The following is a 20,808-nucleotide window of genomic DNA, read 5'->3' as shown; positions in this document are numbered from 1 at the left end:
TTGGTTTTGTTCACATTTTCTTTAAATACTTAAAAATAGCTGCTTTAAAATCTTTGCTAATCATATCACACTAGTCCTTTCTGGATCTATAGATTTATCTACTGATTGTGAGCCACATTTTTCCCGTTTCTCATGTTAGTGATTTCTTTATTGAATATCAGACATCATTCATTCACATCATTCATTCACACACATTCATTCATTTTGTTTTTCTTTAAATAGTAGTGGACATTTTTTAGAGTGCTGTCAAGTTATTCATGGATCAGTTTGATCCTTCAAGACTTTCATTTTTTGGTTATGTTGGGTGTAGAGTTGCCTTTATTGCAAATTTAACTCTATTACTAAGGTGTTACTTTTCTGGCACCCTTATGGACTACCCTGGTAGTTACAGGACTCTTCACTCTGGAACTTGGACATCAGCTAGCACTAAGTATATTCTGGGAAATTGTTCATTTTACAAGCTCCCAACTGTTTTTTTGCCCAACCTTGTGGAGTTTCATTCTTCATTTGCATAGCTGATTATTTTGCAATCCGCTTGACGAAGACTTACACAGATTTCTGTAGTTCTTTGCTCTGCTCTTCCTCTTCAGTACTATGATCCCAAATTTTTTTAGCCTCCTCAGTCTCTGCAATTTGACTTGTCTCTTCAACTCTGCAAGACCTCCATAGCATCCCCATCCTGCATAGCGATCTTGAAATTTCCTTCAAAATAAAAGGCCAGTTGTAAAGTTCACCACATTAGTTTCCCTTTTCTCAGGCAAAACAGTCCTGTACTGTCTGTTGCCCAATGTTTGGAAACCATTGTTTGTTACATTTTATTCAGTTTTCAGGTTGTTTACAGCAGGACAGCAAGTCTATTCCTAGTACCTCCATCATGGCCAGAAGCAAAACTCTGGGTTTTAATTCTTTTGTGTTATTATAAACATAGAAATTTTGGGAAAACATCAGATTTATATTTGCTCTACTCGCATAGTTACTAATTTAGAGTTATTGTATTCCTATAGTACCCTTCCTGTGATTCCATTTCCTCTTGCCTCATTTTCTATGTCCAAGGGCCTTTGCTGGTCTAACAGCATTGGCCTTTCTCTGGCCTTGCCCACTTATTCTGCACAAAGGTAGGACGAATGTTTGGTAGGGGAACTTGGGAGAAGGTTGGAAAATCTTGGATTAGCCTACTTGTGTAAGGTGTACTTTCATGTTAGCCTATCTTTAGGTTATATTGGTACATTTTAGTTAGCAGAGGCCTTTGGTTGTCTATCATTGTCTGTGATTGAATAGGTTAGTTTAATTCAGGGAAGACATTTGGAAGTTCATATGGCAGCAGATCTAAGTAATGGTGTCTACTTTAGCTGTTTCAGTACTAACATAGATTTCTTGGACTCCATTTATCTACTCCTATCTACTACTCTGTTAGTCCCAGATTTGGAGGGGGAAATAAAGGAATCACTGTTCCCCTCAAACCTAAATATCACAGATATACGTATTTTTCAGTTAACATTATATCAAATCACTAAATATTTTTAACCGCGAGGAATGCAAATTGAAAAGCTCATACTCTCAGGCGCCTGGGTGGCTCAGCTGGTTAGGCAACTGCCTTCGGCTCAGGTCATGATCCTGGAGTCCTGGGATCGAGTCCCACATCGGGCTCCCTGCTCGGCGGGGAGTCTGCTTCTCCCTCTGACCCTCTTCCCTCTTGTGCTGTCTCTCATTGTCTCTCTCTCAAATAAATAAAATCTTAAAAAAAAAAAAGAAAAGAAAAGCTCACACTCTCATTGATTGAGAAAATGTAACCAGATATATATAAAGGCTACCAAGTTGTCTCTAGGAGTTTGTAGTCACTCTGTCTCTAGCTCAGCCTAAATTCCAATTTCCAGGTAAACTGAACCCTTTAGCCCTTCCACCAACTGGTAGATTCACATGCACACCACATCTGCTGCTTCAGCACTGTTTACAGTTGTGATACCTTGTGCTCTTTTTCTTAGAATGAGATGATAAAAAGCAAAACAGAATAGCTAATGTGAAAGGATAGGGCAAGAGGAGGGTGTAGGGCAGGATGGAAGAGGGAACAGATAATATAGGACTTTTCAAGAGCAGGTAATTTACAAAAGAGCTACATTGGCATCTTCTACTTGAAGGAGATAGTAGTAGTTATAAAAGACAGGTTATACATGGATAGAAAAGATGATATAGAGGAAGAAACAGAGATGAAAAACTACATTTGTCTTTGCAATCATATGCCACTAGTGACTCTTATTAGGCTTTAGGTAGTTTGTTCTTGGGAAAGAAGTAATGTAGATATTCTAAGTGGAAACTATAAAAATTATTTTAATGCTGTTGAATCAAGTATTTTACCTAATTCATATTAAGATACATTTAACAGTATAACTTTGTTATTAGTAATATAATTCAACAAAGTTATCAGCTTTGGTATTTCTTGAGTTTAGGTTAAAGGTTTTGAGAGTTTTTATTAAAAAGAATCATTTTCTCCTTTGACTTAGTAACTTTAATTTTTCTGTAGTTATTGCTTCTGATTGAGGCTATTTATGAAATGTTACAGGATCATTTTGGTCTTAATTTTCAAAGAGAATAGATTAGTACTAAACATCTGAAATACACATTCTTTCAACAACACAATTCATTCTGGTTCATATGTATATTTGTGTGAATATACATATGTTTGGTATATTTATTTGTATACTCATGTATTTTTATAAAAGAATATGTAGCTTTGATATGAGGAGGCTTTTTTTGGTGACTTGTCAAATAAGGACATATTTACATAAATTATGATTTATATATTTAAACATAATATTTTAGATATCATAATCATGAGGACTGTGTGACATATAGCTGCTTTTTTGAGGGTTAAATAAAACCGATTTAGATCATAAGAGTGATAAGTATGTCTTAATTGTAGTATTATAATATGTGTGTGTATATATATATAAGCATATGTTTTATGACATGTGGGTTTCATAAGGGCAAGTGACTTTGGCTTGATTATTATAGCCAAGTAGGAACTTGGGAGGAGGAACTCCATACATATATTTTTAATGTATTTTTTACAAAGACTGGATGGAAAAATGAAAATAGTTGGTATGGTAGAAAGATTAATTTTTTAAATATGTAAGAGTAAGGACTTGCTTTATTATTATAAAAATAATATTGTTTTTTTTAAGAAGGTAAGAGTGGGTTGAAACTCTCTGTAGTATTAGATTGACCACTGTTATCTTCCTGCTGGGATTTATCAGCCCAAAGAGAGCTTTGGCCAATATATTTTGTAGTGTTAGTGTTCCCAGACACATCTTTGGACAGGGGCAGTCAGGACTTTGACCCTTTATTTTCAAAAGGCTCTTGTTCCTTTTTGATCCCCAAATCTCTTTCAAGGAAAGTGTTAAAATGTATGAGTTTATGTGACTACTTATTTCATCATGATCTTCTGGAAAATAAGAAAACATTATTGCCTCTTTTTTCTCCCCCTTGAATCTTTATATGTGTGTGGGAAGATAGTATATTTTTGTTTGGATAAGTACTTGTATACATCTTTTTTTTTTAAGGATACCTACATCCTTTTTAATATATTATTTATAGATGTTTTCTAATACAAAATTTCACGGGAATGATATTAAAATGGAAGATGGAAAAGTCTCTTGGGAATAAAAATAAAGTTAAAATGGAAAAATAAAATCAGATGGAAGTTGCCATGTATTCATGAAATTGCTTAGTAAGAAGTTATATTTTAGCCATAGACACTCTTTCAGCACCACTCATTTTTGGTATAATTTTTTTGCAAGAAGTGGAAATAAATAATTGACTAGAAATTTTCTATGCTTATGTTTTCTTTTTGCTTTTAAAGAAATGAATCAAATTGTGTCTGAATGTGCATGGGAAAGGAGTATAATGTTCATGTCAATCTAGGTAGTAAAATCTTACATCTATCACATCTGTTATTTGATGTCTGTTGCTTGAAATACTCAGTAATGAATCATGTTCATATAAGAAAAAGAACATTCAAGAATTATGGTTACAAATCAATCCATTTTGTGAGCTTTTAATAAATTCATTTTATAGGATTTTAATAAGTATAATTGATGGTATAAGATGTAATTATAGAAAAATATTTTCTTTTGAAAGCTATATACTATTTCTGGAATTTGTAACTGTTTATATATTTAACATTAATACTTATTTTTCGGTGTTTCTACCATCTCATTATAATAATATAACATGTTGTGTTTCTTATTAGACAATGATCTTGCCAAACTTTTATTACGCTTCAAAATGTCTGATAAACAAACCGAGTGGATAGAAAACTGCCGAAGACAATTTTGTAAAATGATGAAGGCCAAACCTGATATAATCAGTGGAAGTGGTAAGTATGCTGTTTAATTTTTGTGGTGTTTTTGGTATGAATATTATATTAACGAAAGCTGTGTTTCCTAAAGACCAGTGTTGACATGTCTAGAATACATAATACTGACTCCAGAAATCCATTGACTTCTGAGAAACTTATGATCCTGGAAAACAAAAATTATAATCTGAAATTCAGGGAAGCTGGAGGCCAGAGAGAAGATGGAGGAAGAGGCCCACCGACCCTCACCTCCTAATGACAGTAAAATTGTAGGCAGCACAAAAACTGCCAAAAAATATTAAAATCTGAGAAACTACTAAACTTTTTTTAAACTAAGAGGTCTTGGTAAGCAGTTAGAACATTGATCTGCCTTTACCCAGGTAACCATTTACTCAGTTTCACCAGCTTTCACTATACCATACTGCTATATTTTTGGAAACCTTATTGATTTTTTTATTGACACGTATTTTGAAACTGTGCCACATCTAGCCAAGTAAATTTAGTCACTCTTAAGGAAATTGAAATTTTATTGTGAGGGAATAGCTGTTTCCTAAACTAGCAAATAAATTGTTTTATATTCAAATATATGTGCATTTGTTTTCTAAAAATCATTTTTAAATTTTGAATAAAGGTCTAAGGAAAAGGTTCTAATGGAAATATAAGGTAGATTTTTTTGAAAGCTGTAATTTAAAATTGTCCACGTTATTAGCCATGCTTTATGGTTTTCATATTAACTGTTATAAAATTAAAAGGGGGAAATAAAAATGTTTATATTTTGTTGTTGGAGACAGTATATTTTCTGAGAACAGTGACATAATCTATGGGCAACTCAGAGATGAATTCCCTAGATTTTCTTTTTGCCTCACATATCCTAGAATGAGTGATTAAGAACACCATCAGATGCAGGATAAAAAGGTGGGGTCAATAAACGCATACTCTCTAGCGAAAAGGACCAGGAAAGGGGTAGTGTATCAGGACACATTTTTATAGAGAGTGACCACTTTAATCCAGCCAAACACCGCAGAAAATCCTGCTAGCAAGACTTGGGCACAGTCTGGACTTCCATCCTTACCTGGCAGTAATGGGACACCCTTGCCACTCCTTGCTAGGATTGTATCAGAGAAGACTTAGAGAGTTAAGGATTTTCACTATCACTCAGTGGTAACAGGGCCAGACCTCCTTCTTCCCCTCCACACGTGTTTGTCTCACACATGCAACAAATTTAAAATTAGAAAGTATCAGCAAAGAAATAAAACCCAAAAGGAAATTTTAGAAGTGAAAATACCATAACCAAAATAAAAAGCTAAATGGATTGGTTCAACAATAAAATGGACAGAGAGAAGAATTGGTGACTCGAAGGTATCAACAGAGAGGAAATAGACTGAAAAACAAAACAAAACAAAAAATTAACAGAGACCGAGAGACCTATGGAACCATAACAGAAGGTCTAGCATTTGTGTCATTGGAGACCTGGGAAGAGGTTAGGACTATAAATGTATTTGAAGAAACATAGCTAAAAACTTTCCAAATTTATCAAGAAACCCAAATCTAAAAGTATGGATTCAAGAACCACAAACAGGATAAACCCAAAGAATTCCATACCAAGACACAATATAGTCAAACTTATAAAAACTAAAGACAAAAAAATCTTGAAAGCAGAGAAGGAAAAACAACATCATACCTACAGCGGAAAATCAATACCATTGACCATGGACCTCTCACCAGAAAAGATGGAGGACAGAGGAAGTGGCATGACATTCAAGCACTGAAAGAACTGTTAATCTGAATTCTCTATGCATTGAAAATAATCTTCAGGAATAGAAAATCAAGATATTCTCAAATGAAGAATTTGTCAACAGCAGACCTACCCTAAATGAAGGGATAAAAGTCCTCTACCTTTGTACTATCCTCACAAATTCCTGAGACTCTATACAAAATAAGTTTTCTTAAAAATTATAGAGGAAAGTGAATATAAACTACTTGAGAACATTGAGAAAAATAGTCTGACTGTGCTTATAATTTGTATAAAAAGTGGATATGGTTGGATGCAGTAAGATTGTAAAGTGCCTGAAACCCATGAGTATAGTGTTAACTTCATGGGGTAGGGAGATGGGAGCCATGATTTAGTTCTTGAATAAGCAAGTGTTCAAGGAAAAAGCCTCTGGTGGTTCCATGCAAGATGGACTGATTGGGAAAAAAGTGGGTCTCTATTGTAATTATCTTATGATCTGATGATATGCTAGCAGTGATAAAAGATAAAAAAGAATTAAAAAAGAATGAATCCAGGAGAAATTTTGCATGTTTACAAACACTGAGCTGCCTTAGTTTTGGAACCAGCTTCTCTTGTGACAGCAGTGCCAAGGGAGAAATTAGTCAATACCCAAGTATCCCTGAACAATCTGTCCTGTCTTTTCTCATTAGATAAACCCATGTCCCTTTGTAGTTTGTATGTACACACACACACATACATACATACATATATATATCTTATACATTTTTTTTTATAGTCTGTGTCATAGTCCAGCCCCATGGAATAAATATGTTTTAAAGGAGGCAGCTTATAATCTAAAATCCTTTCTAGAAATTCCAGGTCTATCATTTGAAATAAAAAGATCCACTTAAGATGAAAAGAATATTTTATGGTTAACTTTCTGGACAGTAATATTCTAGAGTTAATTTGTATTTAAAGGTAAGTGTTTCATGATACGAACTAATTTCCTTGAGTTATAGATGATGGAATTTTTAGTGAATTGACAATGAGTGAAGTGGTTGGCCATACTGAGATAAATAGCCACTCTAGTAATTATGCAAGTTCAGCTACACTTATGTTTGGTTAGTTAGATGTGCCAATGAGATTTTAGCCACGTGTTCAACTACTGTATGTAGATCAGTGTTTAGTATTATTCCATGATTATAGCCTATCCCTCAAAATATTTGGAAGTGCATAGTGCTGTTTATAAGGGTTGCTGGGCAAAATGAGTCTATTGGAATCAGTAGAAATCCAGAACCTTCTCCAGATAGTTTGGCGATGTAATTTTTGCATACAAAGTATAAAAGTAGTTAATCTAAAAGCCTCCAGTGTATGGATCTAATGGCATAATTTTGCATTTCAAGATCAGTACTTGCCATAAAATAGTGTGCTTTTGCAAAGTCTGCAGTTAGTCTGGTAACTCTTTCAGTTTCAAATTATATTGTGTTTAGCTCCACAGATATGATAAAGAATTTTTTTATTTCACTGAAGTGTGTTTAGGTATCTGTCTGATGGCTAAACCTGATTCTGGGCATATGATTCAAAGAATTGCTTAGCAGTATGCTGTGACCTTTCCCATTAACTCAGGCACTTTACTTCGGTGCATAGCATGTAGCAAACATACGGTTGTGCTAAAATGAGAATAATTATAATGTTAAATGGATATTTCCACTTAAAATTCTTTTTATATAATCTTTGTTACTAATGTGTATCTCACATTTTATTCTTATCGTTTGATTCAGAATGATTTTCTAAAATTCATTAAGATATTCTTAAAAAATTGTAATCTCAAGAGTCTCAAGACTGTAATTTTTTAATTTAAATTCAGTTGATTAACATATAATATATTACTTGTTTCAGGGGTGCAGGTCTGTGATTCATCAGTCTTTTATAATACCCAGTGCTCACAACACATACCCTCCCCAATGTCCATCACCCTGTTACCCCATCCCTCCACCCCGCTTCCCTCCAGCAACCCTCAGTTTGTTTCCTAAGATTAAGAGTCTCTTATGTTTTGTCTCTCTCTCTGGTTTCGTTTTGTTTCATTTTTCCTCTTTATATTAAATAACATAAACAAACACATGGAGGTTGAAAGCTCACCTAAGAGCTATTTATGTATAGATTCATAGGTTAAAACTTTGAAAGATTTTTCTGTGAGAGAATTTATCCCTGTGCATGTAAAGATAGAACCATTACACAACTATAAGTTTAAATAATTGACAATACTATTGCCCTTTCTGACCCTCCACTACTATATTCTCATACTTTTTAATACTTTATTTGAAATCAGAATATGAATAGAGTTCAGTGATTAAAATTTTTGTTTTTTTTTTAAATTTTTTATTGTTATGTTAATCACCATATATTACATCATTTGTTTTGGTGTAGTGTTCCATGATTCATTGTTTGTTCATAACACCCAGTGCTCCATGCAGAATGTGCCCTCTTTAATACCCATCACCAGGCTAACCCATCCCCCTACCCTCCTCCCCTCTAGAACCCTCAGTTTGTTTTTTAGAGTCCATCATCTCTCCTGGTTCGTTAAAATTTTTGTTTTTAATCTTAGGCCATTAAAAAACTGTGATATGTAGCTTGTCAGAGCTACAATTGTTGGAAAGCGCGTGTTATTCCTGTTTCATTTTACATTTTTCACATGTTGAACACTAATTTTCTTTATGACTTATGTGCTTAAAATGCACTTGGATATGAAAAAAGGGTCCATTTAGTTAATATAGGTCACAGTCAATATCCTGAACGTAACGCAGTTTTAAAAGGTGGCTTAAGCTTGCTTGTTTTATATATATATATACATATGTATGTATATATATATATATTCTGTGTATGCATATCATTTACTTTATAGATATATTTCTTTCCAAAAAACCAATTCTGGATTCTATATTAAGTATAATTCATCTCATTACATACATTTTGAGAGTGGTAAATGCAAACACAGTGGCATTATCAGTCCAGTCCAGGAATCATTTGTTTCTTCTAAACCAGATAGAGAAAAACTTACTTTTTTTTTTTTGATACAGTTCCTTACTGTTTCACTGATAGATAGGTATCTTTTCCAACTTTTTTTTGATTAATAAACTTTTTTAGAGCAATTGTAGATTTACAGCAAAATTGAGCAGAAAGTACGGAGAGTTCCCATATACATTCTATGCCTTACACATGCACAACCTCCCCCACTATAACACCTGTTACAATCAACGAACCTACATTGGCACATCATTATCATCCAAAGTCTGTAGTTTGCATTGGGTTCACTCTTGGTGTTTGCACATTCTATGAATTTTAACAAATGTATAATGGGGAAATTTACCCACCATTGTTGTGTCATAGAGAAGAGTATCACAGCCCTAAAAATCCTGTGTTCTACCTATGCATCTTTCCCTCCACCCAACTGCTGGCAAGCTTACTTTTGATCCGGTTGCCTTAAACAGATATAAAGTTGCCAAGTGTATAAAACACATAATATGCCCTGGTCTTGAAAGGGAAGGGAGTTATGCCTTGATTGTTGTCTTGGAGTTTAGATAATTTTCTTTTCTGCATGTGTGAATAATGACGATAAGGTATTATAGCCTAGTTAGTGATGATTTTCTTTCTGTATCTAGATCATTTAGCGAATTCTGAAGTAATCCTTAGAGAATCTAAAGATAACAGATGATTCTTTTCCAGTTTTACATTGAATAGGTTCTCAGTGAAGCAATTAAAATTTAATTTACATCAAAAACATTGTTATGAATATTAAAGTGTTTTGAATTGGACCCCCTTAAGGGTGTAACTGTGAAGAAGTTCAGATGACTTTTATCTACTAGTCTGTGACTTCAGAGATGCATTATCATGTATTATTCTTGACCTTTAATATCCTAATTATTATCTTGTTTATTACAGCTTTACTAGAATTGCTTGAAAAATTTGTGCTTCATCTCTCCGAAAGCGCATCTGAATGCTACTTCCCCTCAGTGGAATATACAGGTATGTTTTAAGCATCTTGAATTTTGAAAAGCACTTAATTATCTAAAAAAATAGATAATATTTCATAGAGCTGTCTAATTAGATTAAAAATATGCACAAGGTTTCTCATCTTAAAAATCTCTCACTTGGTGCCATATACAGTATAGATATCTCAGTCTCTTCTGTGCAAGTGTCTGGGTTTTCTTGTAACTTTCTCTTTTTTGAGCTTTTTTTTCCGGTCTACCCATCAAAAGTTGTTTTTCCTTAAGGCATTGTCTTCCTCTCTTTTGATTCTATCCACTATCCTCTAGGATCTCCTTTGTACTGTTTCTACCTACCTCATATGTTGATAACTTCAAAATTCACATCTTCTATTCAGAGATCTACTATAAGCTTCATTGTGGTATTCCCAGCACCTTAAAAGGTAAACATCACCTGGATGTGCTACAGAAACCCTCAAACTCTAAATGTCCAGCAGGGCCCTCACCTCATCATACCTTATTAACATATACCCTTTTCTACATTGTGTTTTGGGGGGCAATACAATCATCTACTGTCCATCTAAACCAGAAACTGAATAATGATCTAAGTCCATATTTTCTTCTCAATTACCAAACTATGTTAATTCTATATTCTTAATAGATCTCAAATTTATCTACTTAATTGACCACTTCTTTGTTCAGGCCCCCATTACTTCTTGCCTAGGGTATTACAACAGCCTCTTTTCCAGGTGTCACTGATTGGAATCTGATTTCTTTTCAAAGGTATCCTTTATGCTGCTCTCAGAGTGACCTTTGAAGTGCAAATCTGACCTACTCATTCCTTGAAGTGCAAGGAAGATCCTTCCTTGGAAGGATCAATATTGACCATTGCATAAAGTCTAAGCTTCTTACCTTGATACCCAAAGCCTTACATTTTCCTTCCCTTTTCTTCCTTTCTGGCATCATGTTTTTTTCTCCATGCCTTCTGTTTATTTTTCAGGAACACTAAACTATTAGCAGCATTGCCAGCTTCTCCCTTCCCCCACTCAAAGACACATTCATTTATTAAATGCATACTTACAGTTTTCTACTATTTAATAGAATTTTTATAAGCATATAGACACAGCAGTAAACAAAAGAGGGAAAGAATCTTGCCTTTTGATGGGAAGACAGACAATAAACAAATGCTTTAGTATATCAAATAGTATGGCGGCAAATGAGAAATACACAGCAGGGAAGAGGGCTGGAGAGTGCTAACTGGGGATGGGGGTTACATTATTAATCATGTTCAGACTAGCAAAGTGGGGAGCAAGAGATGTAGATACTTTCAGGAGAGGAGAATTCCAGCTAGTGACCAGGAAAGAGACGAGTATGACTGACCAGGAGTATGGGAGAAGCATTGTTGGTATTGAAGTCAGAGAAGGAAGGATGATAGAGGGTTTTTGAAAGTCACTGCAGCGTCTTGAACATAGGAACACAGGCTCTGATTTATATTTTTACGAAAGATTGCTGTGGAGCCTGTGTTGAGCAAAGACTGAAGGGAGGACAGAGGGTTAAGACTGGGAGATGAAGTAGGAAGCTATTGAGAAGATCCAGATGAAAAATGGCAGTGGTTTCGATGAGGATGTCAGTGGGAGATAGTGAGAAGTATTTGGATTCTGGGTATATTTTGATGATAGAGCCAACAGAATTGAGTAACAGATCGACAGTGGAATGTGAGAGAAAGGAAGGAATCAAAGAAGACTCCAACTCATTGATCCAAGCCACGGGAAGGATTAGATTATCATACACTGAGATGGGGAGGAATGAGGGAGAAATAGGTTTGAGAGAGGAGGTGAAGAGCTTGCTTTTATGTTAGGTTTTGAATACTTGTTATACATTTAAATAGACATATTTTTTTATACATTGGATATTTGAATCTGGAATTTAGGGGGAAGATATGGGTTGGAAATATATATTGCTAAATCATCAGCTTGGTATATAAAGCCAGTATGCATCTCTGTCATGGCTTTCTCATATTCCAACTTAAGGTCTTAATGTGCAGTAAACTCCTGTAGGGTAGTTTTCGCGTCTTATCTGTCATATCCTCTGCAACTAGAATGACAGTGTTAAGAAATATTTGACAAAGAATAGCTAAAAGAATGAAGGAGGAGGGCTTTATAAACTATCAATCAGTTTGTCTTAATTTTAATAGGCAGTAGATTAAACCCTTTAAGATTTCTGAGCAAAAGCTTTACTTGACTCATCTGTACTTTAGGAAGATTATTTTAGTGACTGTGTAAAGGATGAACTAGAGTGCAGAACTGAAATCTGCCGAAGGTGAATCTCCAGGACATGAGAGTCGGTAAAGAAATCGTGAAGAAAGCAGAGAAGTAGCAGAGACTTATGAAAATAGATAATCAAGGGAATCTGCTCCTCTTCCTTGTAAGGGTAAAATGACTTCTCTGTTTGCTGAAGAACTCATCATTTAAATATTTATTCAAGTTAGACTCTAAATGTCCTATTTCCTTAAAAAGAAAAATATATGCTTCCAGTCTGGCCCAGCCTATCCTTCTGGCGCTATTACCCACCACTGGTCAAAGGCCTCCTGTGCATTCATGTCACTGAACCTTTGCTACTACTGTTCCTTTAGATGAGCTTTTCTTTTCCCATATGATAATGTAAAACTTAACTATAAAGTTGCAGCTAAAATGTTCCCTTCCCTCTTACTCCTAAGTAGATGTTCCTCTTCTGCACTCTTTGTATTCACTTTAAACTACCATTTTGATATTTATTATATTGTATGTGGCTAGTTTAAATTATTCCATTAGGTCTCAAACTCCTTTGTATCTTTAATATAGTATTTTATATATCTTTATTGAATTAAATATATATACTGTTTCATTAGCATCTATATTCATACAAATAGTGTACCTGGGTGGCTCAGTCGTTAAGCGTCTGCCTTCGGTTCAGGTCATGATCCCAGGATCCTGGGATCGAGTCCCACCTCGGGCTCCCTGCTTGGCAGGAAGCCTGCTTCTCCCCCTCCCACACCCCCTGCTTGTGTTCCTGCTCTCGCTATCTCTCTCTCTGTCAAATAAATAAATAAAAATCTTAAAAAAAAAAAACAATTCTAAATATATTGATATTTACAAATACACGTATGAACATATACCTAATTATTTACACAGCAACCTTTAATGCAAATTTGGCAAAGGGATAAAAGAGAACATAAGAAAATGAGAACAAAGAAATGAGAGGAAAACATAAGGTAGCAATAAACAGAGATTAAGGTAGGTGAAGGGAATTGATACCTACTGAGGACCTCTTGTGAACTAAATAGTGTGCTGAAGAACTTGATGTGTGTTATATTATTCAACCCTAAAACTACTGTTTGCAGTAGGCATAATCATCACTTTTAAAATCAGGAAACTGAGCTACAGAGGAAGGAACAGGAATTGTGAAGAGAGTTTTAAAAAAAGCATTTGTGAAGAAAATTATAACACTATGAATAAACCTGAAAATATATGTGAAAAGATACAGAGATTAATGGTCAAGTCTATGAGTATGAGAGGAAATAAAAAGTGATAGTTATGGAGATTTGCATGGCCAGAGTGGGTATCTCCCTAGTTTCACTATAATCTCCAGTTTCTGCAGCTTGGCACATTGTTCTGTTGGATCATATTTTCTGTAAATAATCTAAAATTAACATTATGTTACATACATCATCTAAATACTCAACAAGACTAATTGCCCAGTGTGTACACATTCACTGCCCTCTGTTGAATTTCTAAATTTTATGATGAGGGACTTCTCAGATGTTGGCTCTTTTGAATGTATTATCTAGGCAGATAAACCCCAAATGTGAATTTAATTTCTTTAAAGGTTCCAAATGAATAGCTATCCACTGGAGTTTCAGAGTACAGCCAAAAATAAGGTGGCTTCCTGTTTCTTGATTGTGTAATATATGTTGTTATGATATGGGCTAAGCTTGTTGCTAATATCATTTTCTTCCCATGGCTAAAGATATCCTCACCCTTCATCATTTATTTTTTTTTTTGGTTGGTGAAACAATTATTTCCTATTATAAAATTTCACTCTGTTTACTTTAAATAAATAAAAACCATGCTTTGATATAAAAAAGAAAATGCAGGATAGATATATTCAGTGTTTTTTCATGTTTCTTAAAATGAGAAATTGATTGTCTTTTTAAAAATGACAGCTTGCGTAAACCCTGAGGTAGCTGAGATTAGAATAACACAATCATCCATCTGTTGTTAGTTCCCTTAGGATTCCAATCTATTATAAAATTTGCAGATCTGGAAAAATCAAATTAGTTTAGCTATTTATCCCCTTAAAGAAAGAGGAATGAACAAAGTTCTGCACATTTGTAGTTTGTAAATCTATATAGGTATCTTTCCAAATCTTAACCAATGTTAATTTTTTGTTGGTTCAATTCCCTGGAATGAGTTGGAGATTTTTTTTTTTCCTAATGTAATTGCTTCTTTAAGTGATAAATTAAGTACTCCTTTAAAAGTAGGAAATATTTTTAATTTTATACCTTTACTCTTTATGTTGCTAATCAAAACGTTGGGAAGAAATCAGAAAATTTTGCATTGTTTCACCTTTTGACTATTGAAATACTTCTAAACTTAATATATATTGTTAAACACCTTTTATACTTTCTTTGGATATTCAGCAAATACACTCTTTTCCACCTTCCATTTATGGAGCATGTTTATGAGTATGCTTAATAATTGCAAGGAAGTATATAATATGAATTAATTAGACTATCCCCAAGTAGGGGAAATAATTCATACACCTAAAATGATGAATTAAATAAATTGCAACAATTAGTAAGAAAAAATAAAGAAAACTGACATTTTCCAGCCAGCTGCTTTATTTCAGGCATTGTGCCTTTAAGTGTGGTATTTGAATTGGGTTATTGTCAAATGAGGGTTTTTGTTTTTAAGTGCCATAAGTGTTCGGTGGAAGGAGTGATCAGTGTTGACTAGTGCTGTCAGGAAAGACAGGAAGAAGTGATAATGGAGCAAGAGGAGTGGCTCTAGTATGGCTAAAAGAAAAAACAGGAGAAGGGGAGCCTTGCAGGAAAGGGTAATAGCATAAGGACATGGGAAGAAATCCTTTTTCCCAAATAATGCTGACTATGCCAGTTAGGAGGCTGATATTCTTACAGTAACTTGGCCACCAGAAATCGAATTTTATGTCTGTATGAATTGAATAAAATGGATAGTTAAACTGTATGTTAAAAGAGAAGCAACAGAATCTGCAGACTGACTCTGGGAAAGGAGGGAGGTAGAAGAGAGTATATGACGGGTTGACTTCTTTGGGTGGTGAGAGTTCTTTGACTTTATAACAGTTATAGCAGGGCTTTAGAAGAATCACTAAACAGCCAAGCAATAACTGCTTCTCTAACCATGGAAGTGTATTCCAGTGGAAAAATTCTTTACTCTTCCGAAAATTAATTTTTTTTCCACACCATTAGCCAAGTACCAGGCAGAATAGATATCATTTCTTCTACTGCCCTATGTGCTAGCTTTGCAAACCAAAAATAGAATAGACTGCATTACCAGAGTGAGTAATTTCAGTCAATATTAAGTCAATTTTTCCAACTCATTTTCTTCTGAGACCATTATATTTACAATTACATGGATCGGTTACTTCAAAGAGTTAATGCTTTGATTAAATTAGACATTAAGTAGGGTAAGTATGATGCTACAGGTGTCATTGTTTGGTTGACTTTTTATCAGCAACTTGTTATACTTTTTTTTTTAAGATTTTATTTATTTTTTGACAGAGAGAGACACAGTGAGAGAGGGAACACAAGCAGGGGGAGTGGGGGAGGGAGAAGCAGGCTTTCCTGCAGAGCAGGGAGCCTGATGCAGGCCTCGATCCCAGGACCCTGGGATGATGACCTGAGCCGAAGGCAGATGCTTAACGACTGAGCCACCCAGGCGCCCCAACTTGTTATACTTTTCATAATGGCTCCAGGGAGTGGGAGCTATATCGTCCATTTGTTACTTAATTTCAATGTATAGAAAATATTTTTAAGTCCCTATCGATTTCCATCTCCAACTTTCTCCATTTGATATGAAGTACAATTTCTTGTTCATTTATTCATTTATCTCTTCATTCACTCAGTGTTAAGCACCTATTAACGTATCTCATACATAGATTTGCACATTTCAGTAAGTCACTGGTTACCAGTGATACATCAGAGTCCCTTGAAGACATCCATTTTTATCACTGAATTTTATTTTTTTTATCCTATCAATTTTGTTTTATTTCTGAAGATTTTAGTTCCTACTTCGTAAGTTGTATTTAGTCCAGATTGTATATAACAAAAGATTATTTCACCGAACTTTTGTAGTCCAAGATCTGTTTCTGTTTGTCAAGTTGTCATATATCAAACAGAAATTTAAAATTGAAATGTCTCTTTTAATAAAATATTTGGTAAATAGAAAATTATTTTCTCACTTCTTCATTCCTGCTTGGAAAATGTTATTTTTTTCAAAGGGGTTTTATTCACACTACTGTCACCTATATCTATTTAATATTGGGGGTTTTTTTTGAGTGGATATTTGATGTTTGTTATGGTATGCCTAATACCCCAATATATTCTCATTTAAAAGCCTTTTTAAAGATTTAACTACTACATTCTTTAAAGTGAAATTTGTGAAGTGAAGTATTACTATCTGATTTTAACTATATCTAAACTTTACTTTTATTCCTTTAAATGTGGATCTCAAGTTCAGTGCACAAGAAATAAGCTGTAGAGGTCCTTAAAAATACAAATGACTGGATATTTACCCTCAGCAGTCTCATTCGGTGGTCTGGAGTGGAGTCTGTTTATCTTTACTTTTAAAAAAAAACTCAGAGAATTTTGTTGTACAGCTGTAATTGGGAACTATTATCTGTTGAAATGTGCAGAATTAAGTTTCTATTCTGAATATACAGAAACATAAACTTTTAGAGAAGGAATAGGTCTGGGGAATTATTTGTACAACCACAGAAAAGTTAAAAGGACTCCTTAGACAGACAGCTAGATAAATCTGAAATGATTCTTTCCTTCCATGGGAAAGAACTAAGAACCTGAATCATGTAACATGAGTGTCATAGTCCTTTTGGGCAACTCCTCTCACCTTGATCCTTAACTATTCCATTCTTCATTGATAGCGAGGTCAGCATCTTCTTCTAGAAGTCACCCTGATCTGTAGAATACAGTGGCTTCAGGAAGGCTCATTATTAGCACCATTAGCCCACTGCACATTCCTCCTACTTCTGTTAAGATATTTAGCTGTATTATACTTTCCAGAAGAGGAACATTAGTTATTACAAGCACACAGATACATATATTAATGAAGATAAATATTTCTCATGTTTAGTAATCCAGTTTTATATGAACTAGAATTTTAAGTGTTATCATCTAATCTAAATTAGAATTGTTCTGGTAATCGTTTATAAAAAAACTTTTATATAAATACACAGAAGTGGAATTCATGGATCATAGAGTAGAGGTATGTTTAACTTTATAAAAAATTGCCAAACCATTTTCCAAAATAGTTGTACGATTTTACATTCTCACCAGCAATGTATGACAATTCCAGTTCCTCCTTATTCTTACCAACACTCGGTATTTTCAGTCTTAAATTTTAGCCATTTTAGTGGGTATGCAGTAGTATCTCCATGTGGTTTTAATTTGCATTTTCCTGATGACAAATGATGTTGAACACTTCTTTTGAGATGTCTATGCAAGTATTTTGCTTTACTTACCCCCATCATTTCTATATGAATTTTATGACATTTTATAAGTTATGGGTGGTGGTTATATAATGATTATGGATACAATTTCTTGTCTAATTTATACTGCATATATTTTCTTCCATTGTGTGGCTTGTCTAGTCATTTTCTTTTCTTTTTTTTTTAAATTTTTTTATTGTTATGTTAATCACCATACATTACATTATTAGTTTTTGATGTAGTGTTCCATGATTCATTGTTTGTGCATAACACCCAGTGCTCCACCTAGAACGTGCCCTCTTTAATACCCATCACCAGGCTAACCCATCCCCCCACCCCTCTCCCCTCTAGAACCCTCAGTTTGTTTTTCAGAGTCCATCGTCTCTCATGGTTCGTCTCCCCCTCCAGTTTACTCCCCTTCATTCTTCCCCTCCTGCTATCTTCTTATTTTTTTTTTTCTTAACATATATTGCATTATTTGTTTCAGAGGTACAGATCTGTGATTCAACAGTTTTGCACAATTCACATCGCTCACCATAGCACATACCCTCCCCAATGTCTATCACCCAGCCACCCCATCCCTCCCACAGCCCCACCACTCCAGCAACCCTCAGTTTGTTTCCTGAGATTAAGAATTCCTCATGTCAGTGAGGTCATATGATACATCTTTCTCTGATTGACTTATTTCACTCAGCATAACACCCTCCAGTTCTATCCACGTCGTTGCAAATGTCAAGATCTCATTCCTTTTGATGGCTGCATAATATTCCATTGTGTATATATACCACCTCTTCTTTATCCATTCATCTGTCGATGGACATCTTGCCTCTTTCTACAGTTTGGCTATTGTGGACATTGCTGCTATAAACATCGGAGTGCACGTACCCCTTCCGATCCCTACAGTTGTATCTTTGTGGTAAATACCCAGTAGTGCAATTGCTGGATCGTATGGTAGCTCAGTTTTCAACTGTTTGAGGAACCTCCATACTGTTTTCCAGAGGGGTTGCACCAGCTTGCATTCCCACCAACAGTGTAGGAGGGTTCCCCTTTCTCTGCATCCCCACCAACATCTGTCATTTCCTGACTTGTTAATTTTAGCCATTCTGACTTGTATGAGGTGGTATCTCATTGAGGTTTTGATTTGGATTTCCCTGATGCCGAGCAATGTTGAGCACTCTTTCATGTGTCTGTTGGCCATTTGGATGTCTTCTTTGGAAAAATGTCTGTTCATGTCATCTGTCCATTTCTTGATTGGATCATTTGTTCTATAGATGTTGAGTTTGATAAGTTCTTTATAGATTTTGGATACTAGCCCTTTATCTGATATGTCATTTGCAAATATTTTCTCCCATTCTGTCGGTTGTTTTTTGGTTTTATGGACTATTTCTTTTGCTGTGCAAAAGCTTTTTATCTTGATGAAATCCCAATAGTTCATTTTTGCCCTTCCTTCCCTTGCCTTTGGCGATGTTTCTAGGAAGAAGTTGCTGCGGCTGAGGTCGAAGAGGTTGATGCCTGTGTTCTCCTCAAGGATTTTGATGGACTCCTGTCTCACGTTTAGGTCTTTCAACCATTTGGCGTCAATTTTTGTGTGTGGTGTAAGGAAATGGTCCAGTTTCATTCTTCTGCATGTGGCTGTCCCAATTTTCCCAACACCATTTGTTGAAGAGACTGTCTTTTTGCCATTGGACATTCTTTCCTGCTTTGTCAAAGATTAGTTGACCATAGAGTTGAGGGTCCATTTCTGGGCTCTCTATTCTGTTCCACTGATCTATGTGTCTGTTTTTGTGCCAGTACCATACTGTCTTGATGATGACAGCTTTGTAATAGAGCTGGAAGTCCGGAATTGTAATGCCACCAGCTTTGCTTTTCTTTTTCAACATTCCTCTGGCTATTCGGGGTCTCTTCTGGTTCCATACAAATTTTAGGATTATTTGTTCCATTTCTTTGAAAAAAGTGGATGGTATATTGATGGGGATTGCATTGAATGTGTAGATTGCTCTAGGTAGCATTGACTTCTTCACAATGTTTTTCTTCCAGTCCATGAGCATGGAACGTTTTTCCATTTCTTTGTGTCTTCCTCAATTTCTATCATGAGTATTTTATAGTTTTCTGAGTACAGATCCTTTGCCTCTTTGGTTAAATTTATTCCTAGGTATCTTATGGTTTTGGGTGCAATTGTAAATGGGATCGACTCCTTCATTTGTCTCTCGTCTGTCTTGTTGGTGGTGTGTAGGAATGCCACTGATATCTGTGCATTGATTTTATATCCTGCCACTTTCCTGAATTCCTGTATGATTTCTAGCAGTTTTGGGGTGGCATCTTTTGGGTTTTCCACATACAGTATCATATCATCTGCAAAGAGTGAGAGTTTGACTTTCTCTTTGCCGATTTGGATGCCTTTGATTTCTTTTTGTTGTCTGATTGCTGTGGCTACTCCTTCTAATACTATGTTAAATAGCAGTGGTGATAGTGGACATCCCTGCCGCGTTCCTGACCTTAGGCGAAAAGCTCTCAGCTTTTCCCCATTGAGAATGATATTCGCTGTAGGTTTTTCATAGATGGCTTTTATGGTATTGAGGTATGTACCCTCTATCCCTATACTCTGAAGAGTTTTGATCAAGAAAGGATGCTGCACTTTGTCAAATGCTTTTTCTGCATCTATTGAGAGGATCATATGATTCCTGTTCTTTTTTTTCTTAATATGTTGTATGACGTTGATTGATTTGCAGATGTTGAACCAGCCTTGCAGCCCAGGGATAAATCCCACTTGGTCGTGGTGAATAATCCTTTTAATGTACTGTTGGATCCTATTGGCTAGTATTTTGGTAAGAATATTTGCATCCATGTCCATCAAGGATATTGGTCTGTAATTCTCCTTTTTCTGGGGTCTTTGTCTGGTTTTGGGATCAAGGTAATGCTAGCCTCATAAAATGAGTTTGGAAGTTTTCCTTCTATTTCTAGTTTTTGGAAGAGTTTCGGGAGAATAGGTATTAATTTTTCTTTAAATGTTTGGTAGAATTCCC

The 20,808-nt window shown here is 35.1% G+C and overlaps 1 protein-coding gene across 5 annotated transcripts in view; it reads left to right on the top strand.

Annotated features, from left to right (window-relative positions):
• TBC1D32 (TBC1 domain family member 32) overlaps window positions 1-20,808 on the top strand; it is a 208,218-nt gene that overhangs the window by 131,869 nt on the left and 55,541 nt on the right. For all 5 annotated transcript variants that reach the window (XM_025864955.2, XM_025864962.2, XM_025864946.2 and 2 more), the window contains 2 exons: window positions 4,247-4,372; window positions 10,002-10,085. In XM_025864955.2, coding sequence (XP_025720740.1) covers window positions 4,247-4,372; window positions 10,002-10,085 — 210 coding nt within the window. The remainder of the gene's footprint in view (window positions 1-4,246; window positions 4,373-10,001; window positions 10,086-20,808) is intronic.

This window comes from Callorhinus ursinus, unplaced genomic scaffold (genome assembly GCF_003265705.2).
Source record: "Callorhinus ursinus isolate GAN/ISIS: 27379988/994484 unplaced genomic scaffold, GSC_fseal_2.0 scaffold6, whole genome shotgun sequence".
In the NCBI taxonomy this organism is placed as follows: Eukaryota; Metazoa; Chordata; class Mammalia; order Carnivora; family Otariidae; genus Callorhinus; species Callorhinus ursinus.
Note: the sequence above shows the minus strand (reverse complement) of the source record. Positions and strands in the feature narration are given on the sequence as shown.